The sequence below is a fragment of the Egretta garzetta genome, unplaced genomic scaffold, assembly GCF_000687185.1.
Source record: "Egretta garzetta isolate BGI_Z169 unplaced genomic scaffold, ASM68718v1 scaffold238, whole genome shotgun sequence".
Taxonomy (NCBI): domain Eukaryota; kingdom Metazoa; phylum Chordata; class Aves; order Pelecaniformes; family Ardeidae; genus Egretta; species Egretta garzetta.
The window spans coordinates 651,961-662,249 of record NW_009260402.1 but is presented as its reverse complement, the minus strand read 5'-3'; the positions used below and the strand labels follow the sequence as shown (position 1 = coordinate 662,249).

Here is a 10,289-nt window from a genome sequence, read left to right as displayed (position 1 = left end):
AGACCCAATTCAAAGCTGGGCACGTGCACAGCGCTGCACACCCTACACTGCTGCTCAGTGCTCTAAGGATGCTCTGTCCTTTCCATGCTTCCCCAGGAGCGTGTGAAGACGACACTGGCCACCACAGCCTCAGTGGAAGCCCGGTTACCTGTGCAGGCCCAGCAGATCCTCCGGCAGGTGAGCCAGGGCTGGATTAGCCCTTGGGGTACAAAATTCCCCATAGCAAGAATGAAAGAGTGAGAATGGGGTGCTGCAAGAGGGGAAGGGGCACCTGAAGCCTCCAGTAGCCCATAGCTGGTTGGAGCAGGGCTGGAGCAAGGCTGGGAAGCACAGCGCCTGCCCTCCATGCTGCCTTCCCTCTGTCCAGGAGATCGGCTGCTTCACGAGGAAGGAGCTGCGGTACTTCACACAGTACCTGAACTGGGTCGGGCAGACGGTAGGTGCTCACCTTGGCCACAGATGGATTCTTTGGGGCCAGGAGCCCCTGGGGATGCTGCATGCAAGACCCTTGCTGAGCTGAGGCAGCAAAATGCATCCCTGCCATGTCAGAAGTGGGTTTACACCTTGACTCCACTTCTTGTTCCAGCTGAGGGAGGATGTGGCTTCGTGCCAGCCACTCGCCACAGCCCTGGACAATGGGCGGGTGATTCTGTGTGACCGCATCGCTGACCCCTGGGTAAGGATCCCATCCCCATCCTTCCATGGGGGTCCGGCAGGGACCTGTGTGGTGCAGCATCCACCACCAAGCAGCACAAATTCAGGGTAGCCAGGGCTGACAGCAGCGCTGACACCCCCACACCACCAGGAATGGCCGCTGCGAAGCTCTCCAAACCCCTCCAAGAGCCTGGGGGCTGCCTCCCCCCATGCAGCTCAGTGGGGACCCCCATGCTATTTACTTGCAGAATGCTTTCTGGTTCAGCCTGGGATGCTGCACCTTCTTCCTCATCCCCAACATCATCTTCGCCATCAGGCTCACCAAACACTTCCGCCCCATCCGCAACCGGCTCATGTAAGAGGCGGGCATGGGGTGGGCAGGTGGGCTACCTGGGGTGGGAGGATGCAGGGAGGGGAGATGTGGGCTCCTCCTCGACCCCCTGATGTTTTCCTCCTTCTCCTTCTCCAGCTCTACAGGTTCAGAGGAGACCTGTCCCTTCCACATCCCCCGTGTCACAGCGCTCAAGCTCTAGGACAGGGGCTCTGCCAGGTGTGGCGGTGTGCCCTGCACCCAAGGAGCTCCCATCAAACTGTGCCCAAGCATTGCTGGGCTCTGGGTGCCTCCAACGTCTTGCAGGGCTCCAGCTCCTTCTGACGTCTCTTTCACGGTGTCCTTTGGGGTCTGAGCAACCTTCCCAGGCACGGGCCACACATCTCCATGCGCCACGGAGCTCCAGGTCTCTCTGTGTCTCTTCCTCAGCCACCTTCAGCGTCTGAGCACCCATCAGGGACACTCCTGGAGCCCAGCTGATCCAGGGCACAGGGGAAGGTTCCCCACAGCTCTGGCTAACAAACAACCAGCAGACCCCGCAGGGAAGGACACCCGCCCGCTGCCCCATGATGCTTCCCCACACCCGGGACCTCCGGGGCAGTAGGCACATTAAAGTCCTCCCCAACCAAACCTGCCACTGCCTGCTTTATTTCATGGCCATCGTCTCCCCCCACCTTTTCCACAGGGCACCCGTTCAGGCCTGGGAGGTGGGTGGCAGCCCTGAGGGGAAGAAGGCCTGGCCCAGCCCACCTGCTCCTGCAGGAGGCCTCAAAGGCATTGAGGCCCAGGCCTGCCCTGTGGGCCGTGCCAGGCCAGGCCGGGCCTTCCCAGGGCAGGGAGCAAGGCTGCAGCCGAGGGGACTCCTGGGGCTGGGAGGGCTCCAGGCCTGCTGGGGCTGAGGGGAGACCATGGCTGGAGGGACTGCAGGGCTGGGGGAGGCCCCGGGACCGGCTCTGGGCTGGGGCCTGGGCCTGGAGGAGCTCTGGGTCTGGGCCCGGGCCTGGGGGAGCTCCAGGGGTGGGCCCGGGCCTGGCTACCAGGGCTGGGCCCACAGAACCCCCATCTCCAGCCCACCAGAGGCCCAGCACACATAACCGCACTCCCACCAGAGGGTTGGGGGTGGGGGGGATGGTCTTCCTGGCCCTCCAGGTGCTGTTAATTAGAGCTAAATTAGAGATGGCATCTCAGAGGCAAAACTACAGGTTAAGGTGGGGTATGCTGTAGGTAGGTTCTGGCTCTTCTCCCTCTCCCAAGGAAGCCCAGGCAGGGCTTTTGACTCCCAGTTTATAGCATCGATGGCTTTATGGTGTGAAACTTCAGCTTTTCACTACTATCCTTCATCCCCTGATTTCAAAGCACTTTGTCCAACTAGCAAATTATTTACAAAATCTATACAGGAGTTAGCTGATCAGCACCTTCCAAGCGAGGGAGGATTTCCCAGTGTTTCCCTCACTGTTTACTAACCAGCAGAGAAATTCCCCATCTTTATGCATTATTAAAAGGCTATTGCTACCCACAGCCAGAAATAATGCGTAAAATACCTGTTTTATGCATTATTTAGGTCATTGCTGCCTAGAGCCAGCTGGTTTTATCCAGTACTTGCCTGCAGAGGTCATCATTGCAAAGGCTTTTTGCAAAAGGGATTTAGGGAGCTGAAGCCCAAAGGAGGATTTCTGCATGCACCCCCATGCCCAGGGGTATCCTCAGCCCATCTGTAAACTGTCCGGTGGCGTCATCTGCAAAAATCAACTTTAAAGTGGAGTATTTTGTGGTCAGAGGAAGGGTGGTGGTGGGGAGAGCCAGGGGTGCGGAGAAGCGATGTTAGTACCTGGGATTCAGTCAGAAAAGATGTCCACGACTTTTCCGCTCCCAGCTGGGTTTATTTTGAAGGCTTACAATCATGAAATTCTGAGATAATTAAAAGGGAAAGGCCTGTCTCATTTTTATAAGCCCCTCTCAACAGTAGTACTACATTTTAGGTAAAATAATACCCACTATGTGGTGCAGAAGAGCAAAGGGATTATCTACTTTAAACAGTAAGTAACATAAATGCAATTATATTTATTTAGCTGATCCATTGATTTAAAAATGCTACAGGTTTGCAGACAAACGAGCTGAATTCAGCTGGCTCTTCTTCCTAAAGTTATTTCTTGTAGCTGGGTCACAATAAATAATGGATAAGCACAGTTAGGCAATGAATAACAGAGGAATTCACCCCAAAACAGATGCGTATTATAAATATGTGTGGGCACCACTGCCATCTCTCTGTTCCCTGCCTGGGAGGTAGAGGAATTAAAAATATGAGCAGTTACCTCTCTGAGTTAATAGTAAATCACCAACGAATAATGCAGAAAATTGTCCTAAACCAACTGGAGGGCACTTTATTTTTTAGGAAAAAAAAAAAAAAAAAAAAAAGAGAAGACACAGCTGGATAATGATCCATCACTCAAAGCAAAGTCATGGTTTATGATTAATCTCCAATCCCTCCCCAAAGCGACCCCCCCTACATGGGCTGACTCACCTTCCCTCTGCTTGATTACTTGTATTGATAAATGAAAGACTGAAATTAGCTCATTTCCAGCTGCCGGGTGTGGTAATTTTATTACAAAAAGTGTGTATCTCCTCTGTCAGAGGTGATTTTTTTTTCTATCTCAGTTTGTCTGGGACCTGTGTTCTGGGCACTTCTAAGGACTTAACTAAATTGGTGTTGATTAAACCACTTCCCTTCTCAAACCCTCCTCTCTTGAAATTCAACTCCTGCGACGCCTCACCTGGCACGCCTTCCTTGGGCACTACCCACTGACCCTGAGAAGTGTCTATAATTAGCATATAGAAGATCAATAATTCAAAGGTCTAAAGGGCAACAGCATTGTTACCTCTCCCTTGCTGGGTTGTGTCCGTGGCGGAGAGCCAGGTGCTCTGCGCAGCCCATGTGTGGTTCCCCACCAACACCTATTTTCTCTTCTCTATTCCCGGAACTGAGGAGAAATACAGGAAAAGCATTTGCAGCCAATTCTGCCAGAATCAGCCTATTTCTGGAGTTAAAATAGTATCCAGGTTTACTATTGTTATTTCATTTCCCCTTTTTCTTTTTCTTCCCATTCGTCAAGGAATACCAACCTCTTTTTTTTTTTTTTTTCTCCAGAAAAAGGATCTGTGACTTCTTCCATCTGGTTTTCTCATCATCCCCTGAAAACAGTTCAGAAAGCTCAGATACAAAACAGCTGCCATGAAGAGTTGTTCAAAACTGCATTCCCATCCCAGTCCCCAAAAAGTGTTCATTTTAAAGCTAATTGTCCAGGAGAGCTCCAGCTGTTAGTGAAGGAGCAGTAAGACCCCAATTCTCAGCTTTATTTCATTTAATCTAGGCCAAGGAGTTGACATAATTATATCAAACTTTCTTTTTTTTTTGTTGAGCGACAGATGACCTAATGAATCCTCAGCAGAATAACGCAAGCTCCCAAACAGGCTAAGCTTTGTGAGAAATCAAGTCCCAGAGGCTTTGCTCCAGCTTCTTTTGTTTTTAACATGACAAGCTCCTTGGATCATTGACACCACAGAAATATTTTGGACTGCACAAATATTTCAGGTCAGAATATGGACAAGAAAACACCCTGGGAAAGATAAACGGTGTTTTATTATTAGTGCTAATTATTATTTGCTATTTAACAGCTGTGGATGAGGCTTTGCTTGCAGGAAGCTTCCTTGTGCCAAGCCCGGTGTGAACAATATGCCCAGTGTCCCCCTGGCTCAGGATAAACAGCCGGTCCCAACCCGCTGCTGTAAATGCAAAACTAATTTCCTCCTGTTTCTGTAGTTTGATCATTGTTCCTTCCCTAGAGCCTCACTGGGCTTGCTGAGAAATGCACTGAAAAACAAGCTGGGGGCCAAGGTCGCCGGAGCTGCTGGGAAAAGGACACGTTAGAGTTGTGTAGTTCAACCAGATGCGGCTTTACGAATAGTTATATATAGAGAAAAAAAAAAAATCTCTGCCCATCATTGGAGTAAAATACCATTGCCCAAGCTGGGGTTTGTCCTCTGGTGCTGCTCCCGCATGTGGACTCGGAGCAAGGTTTATGTTCATCATCTTACAAAGCATTTTCCTCTGCCCTGTCTAAGCATCGCTATGACAAAGTCCTTTGCAGCCCGTGCTTGACACCGCTGGTTTTTTGCTCTTGGTGGCATGGAGATCGCGGCAACCCCAAGCCCTGAAAAGCCCTGGGGCTGCTTCTCTTGTGACTCAAGCCCTCTGCAGAGATTTAACATGACTTTTGTTGTCCCGCCTTTCTCCACACAGGCTGCAGGCCCTGGTGTTTGCACCGTGTTGGGAGTTGCTTTGGAACAGTCAAGGAGATCAAGTTAAGGAGAAATCCTTTAGGGGAGTTGTCAGCTCTGGCATCTCTGCTCAGCCCCTGAAGCTAGCACATCTCATCTCCAGACTGTAGTAATTAGATGGTCCTACTGTGCATAATCTTTGCTGCTATTTATTAAAAAAAATTGCTAGCTGGGGGAACAAACCTCATTTCAAAATGCTTCCTTCTCCACACCCTGGTCAAAACTCAACTTCCTACACAGCTTTTTTTCCTAGGCTGGCCATTCCCATGGCATAATCTTGGGTCAGAAGTAGGAATATTACCTGTTTTTTTTCAATCGCATTGGCTAAGGGCGAGTAAAAAAACCCAAGCCTCATCTGAGTACATCAGGCACTTGTACCCCAGTGCATCCATTGTAGAAATACCTTAGGGGAGATGCTACAAATTTCAGTTTCTCATAAATAAAAACATTTGCAATCTCAGCTGCCTTCAAGCGCCAGCTAAAAACCAGCCACCATGCCTGGAGATAAACCTCTTGGATGATCCCAAGCATTATTTACACCAGCTGAGAGCGAGCATGCAGCAGTTAAGCTAACAACGCCGTTCCTACATCGCTTGCATCCCCTCTGCTCAGCACCAAGGTAGCCATGGAGATGACTACAGAGAGCATCGTGCCCATGACAACTCTGCATGAACATCTCGAGCATCTTTGGAGCAGCCTTGTCTCCCTCTGGGATTTTCCTCACTCCAGACAGCAATTATTGTCTTGTTCTTGCTCCCACGCAGGTGATGGTAAAGCTTTCCCCCATCAGCAGCTCCCCTTCCAAGATGAAAGGGCAGAGAATTAAACATATGGAGCAGATTTGGCATATAATGCCGGAATATTTGGTATATAATGTCTCTTTGGTATATAATGTCAGCATAAACTTCATAAAGAGACTTTAATTCATTGCTGTAGGGGAAAGAAAAGTTTTGGACTAAGTCACGCATGATCTTGGGTCAACATCCCAGCTGGAAGATGCTCCAAAATGGATGGAAAGGTGCACATCATGTGGGAAACTCTTTCAATAGATTAAAAACCCTAATGGCTAAAAATCTGGCCCACTTTCCCCCATGGGCACACATTTCCCAAGCCCAGTTTGTCTTTGCTTATTCTCATTTACAGACGGAGAAAAAGGGGATGAAACCCATAAAGCCAGCTCCAGCCCTGGGAATCCTTTATATGGAGGGAGAGGGGGAAAATCAGGGTGGAAACATACTGACTGGCTCAGCTAAGAGGATTTGCACGACTGTTTTGTGAGCAAGTTGGGTTTAATCATCTCATCCTCGCTGAGCATATGAGTTAGAAATCAGGTCATGGGATGCAAAAGCTCGATTTATTCTCATGTGACTAAATGAGGCAAAGACCTGGACCAAAATTATGTATAGAAAAGAAAAACCACATCGCTAAGAGGAAAAATGTAACAGTTCTTTTAAATATTTCTCCATCTCCAACCTGGTCCTTGTTTCAGTCTGTTTGTTCTATTACTTGACCTTTTTTTTTTAATAATTAAAAATCAAACAATTGTCTGTGTTTCCTGGGGTTCAGCTTTCCCCATCTCACCCCACAGCCCTTATTCCCACCAAGAAAACTGACTTCTCCCGCCCCTTTCCCAACGCAACCCAGCCAGGAATCCACAGGCAGCCCCGAGGACCGTGACGTTAACTCTCCACCCATCGCACCTCCGAAGGACGATGCTGCTGCCCACAGCTCCGCTTGGGGAATACAACATTTAAATACGTCAGCTGGAATTTCAGCATGCTCCTACAAGCCCTCGGCACACAGCTGACGCATTCTGGGACAGGAGCAATTCTCCGAAGCGAGATCCGAGGCTGGCACAGATGACTGATGTAAAAACGATGAAAATGGCAGCGTTTTCGCCCATCCCGGGTGTGCCCTGGTTTATTTTTAAGAAGGTGACCTCAGCACTGCCACGTTATGTCATGCAACGTGCTTACGCCGCTGCCTCTGATCTTGGAAAGTCTTCTGAGGGGATTGCAAGTTAAAAATAAATGGGAGGGAGGCAAAGGAAAGCCTCCCAGTGACTCATATGTTACAAGCCCTGCAGCGAGGAAAAAAATAATACAGATATTCAGCTTTTCCTGTGAAGGAGCCAGCTGGTGGGTATTGCACCGCTTGGGGAAGTTTATGGGAAGCTGGCGTATAGCATTGATGGGAAAGTATTTGTTCTGGCAGATTTATGGAGGGGCATCGTGTTTTAAAGGAGCCCAAACACCAGGCTGTTCTCATCTGTTTGAAAAACAGGAGATTTATTGATACGAAAGGACATAACGAGCCCTTTCTGCGAAGGGTTACGGCTCTTCCCCGCGCTCGTTCGCCCGGACACAGCAGCGAATTGTTCAGCCCGGAGGCACAAACCCAGCGTGTCCTGCAGTGCCCGCTCCCAAGGCACAGGGACGTTTCTAAAACAAATGCGGGGCTGAAACCGAATCAGACAGCAAACATCTTCCTCGAACAAGCATGACTCACTTTTCCCATAAAGTAATCCAGCAGGGGGGCCCAAATAACCAAACTCGATTTTTTTTTCCCCTGCTTCAAAGCACTTTTATTATCAGTGCTTATCCCAAAATGAAAAAGTATTTCCAAAAAAGGTTATTTTTCAATTTTTTTTAAAATAAAAGCTGTTCTTTTTACCTTCTAGTTCACCTGGGTGACGTCGCCAACCCTGGGAGGCGGCGAAGGCACATTTTTGGGAGTCATGTCCCATGTAGGTTATCTTCTAAAGATGCAGTGCATCATTGGGAAGGCATCAGCCTGCGGCCAGGGAGGGTCCCATCCGTAAGGCGCTTACGTAGGTCCTGGAATAGCAGCAAGCACACGGGAAGAAGTTATTACACTCCTAATCAGCTTGTAGCAGGTGGATGAACATTTATAGCCGTTTTAAGACAGTTGTCTAAAGTGAAGGAGGGCATGTGCAGCCTCCAATATTTTATATTTCAGTCGCTGCTCCCTGCAGAAGAGAAATTCATATTAAATTAATTTGGCTAATCTGCTTCCTCGAGGATCCAGCTTTGTCTTTGAAACACAACAAGAAAAAGACTTGCCTTATTTCCTACTTTCTCCCTGCCCACCCTCCAAAAAACCCACCTTTACAGTCCCTGGCCGGAGCCTCCCACCAGCAGGCAGATGCCCGCAGGATCCTATTGCCTCTAAGTCACATCTGCCCGTGGATCGCGTTGCAAAAAGACATCACCGGCGAGGAAAGCAGATCGAAACGGAGAGGCCAAACACCTTCCCAGCATCAGGGCTGCAATGAGTCTCATTTACTAGCGCAGTCATAAACCGATTGATTTTTTCCATGCTAACTTTGCACTCCTTGGCTTTGCAACAGAGCCGCATCTGTCCAAAAAAAAAACAACAAACAAAAAACCAAAAACCCCTCCTGGAAGCAACACGGGATGTTGCATGGAAAATTTGGGTTGCTTGCTTTTCCCCCTCGATGGTTCCTCTCCTGGCATGTTGTTTGTGCCCTTACGTGCCACCGGGATTAGGGACTTGCTGGGACTTCTCCCCATCACAGGTTGTGTAACTGCATGGTGACAATACTCTGGAACTGCCTGTATTTAATGTCCTGCTCCAGCCAGTTTTGACTCCTGGCCTGTTTTCATCCATGGCAAAAGGCTAAAAATTTATATTCCTTTTAGCTTTTCTTTTTCACAGGAAAACTTACAGTTGTCAAGAGCAAAGGAGAAACGCCGCCTGTAGGCTGCACTTCCCTCCTGTGCCCTTTAATACCAAATAGCAGCGCGGGCAAAGATTTCTACGCAGCGCACAGAAACCCCCTTCTTCTACTAAAAATGGGCCAAAAATGACATTTTGTTTCTTTCAGTGGGGAGCTGCCCTTCCTGGGGCCTGCAGGGCTGTGAGCCTCAGCGTAGCTTTACCCCATTCGTGCAATGGAGCCCTCATCACCAGAGAAAATGCAAAATACCCTAATAAGGCTTCAATTTTTTAACTACACACGGACATGGGAAAATTACAGCCTGACCGAGTAGCATCTTTCTTTTTTGCTGGGAAGCGAGTGCTCCTGGTGCTTCCCTTCCCCGCGCTCCCATTTATTCGCCAAATTGCATTTTCTCTCCTCTCATCCAGGCAGGAGCTGAGTATTACAGAGACATCTGGTTCCCAAGAAAAAAACCAAATTAGAGCATTTTAACTTAAAAGAAACAATTCTGGGGCGAGACCAGAACATAAACCAGGTTCTGCACGATGCATTTCATTAACCCGCTGAACGTAGCACTTATTTCCACTTATTTTTGCCTTTGGAGGGTTTAAAGAGGTTTCTCGATGAGCTAAGTGTGATCTGAGATTTTTTTCCCCCCCATCTCCAGGGAGTGACGGTGGGATGGGGAGAGGCTGTGGCTTCCAAACCCCACCAAATTACCCCCAAACCCCAGTAAATCTCCCTCAAACCATTTTAATGCCTTCCCCTGCCTTTCCAAGACACGGCTGATTCTCCGAGCAAGTCCACAGTTATGTGAATAAAATTGTTTTGCATGAATTAAAGCAAAAAAAAAAAAAAAAAATCAATGAAAAGCAATGAAGCGGGGTCAGATGAACCCTGGTCCTTTCCCAGCTCATCATTAACCCGAAGTCAGAGTTTTCCATTTGTTATGAGAAAAACCCATCCCATTAATGTTTTCTAACCTGGCATGAACTCCCATCGCACTTAACGTCCCATTATTTCCTTCGGCCCCCGCTGCTGCCTGAGCTGCAGCTGAAGGGCCAAACCTCCGGAGGAGATCAATGCAGCTCTTGGCTTGCTGCCGGGAGAAATTTTACCCCGAGATGCTAAAGAAACCGTGCGGCACACGGCTCCGTCAGACAATAGATGAAAAACTGGCCATGAGCCGGCCATGGGCGCTGGCAGCCCAGAAGGTCAACCGTACTCTGGGCTGCATCAGGAGAAGCGTGGCCAGCGTCGAGGGAG

At 48.9% G+C, this 10,289-nt stretch overlaps 1 protein-coding gene across 1 annotated transcript in view; it reads left to right on the top strand.

Moving 5' to 3' along the window:
- PROM2 (prominin 2) overlaps positions 1-1,187 on the top strand; it is a 5,891-nt gene extending 4,704 nt beyond the window's left edge. Inside the window, exons 19-23 of the mRNA XM_009643410.1 lie at positions 97-177; positions 368-436; positions 587-676; positions 903-1,009; positions 1,124-1,187. Of these exons, the coding sequence (XP_009641705.1) occupies positions 97-177; positions 368-436; positions 587-676; positions 903-1,009; positions 1,124-1,187 (411 nt within the window). The remainder of the gene's footprint in view (positions 1-96; positions 178-367; positions 437-586; positions 677-902; positions 1,010-1,123) is intronic.
- Positions 1,188-10,289: the final 9,102 nt, after the last annotated feature.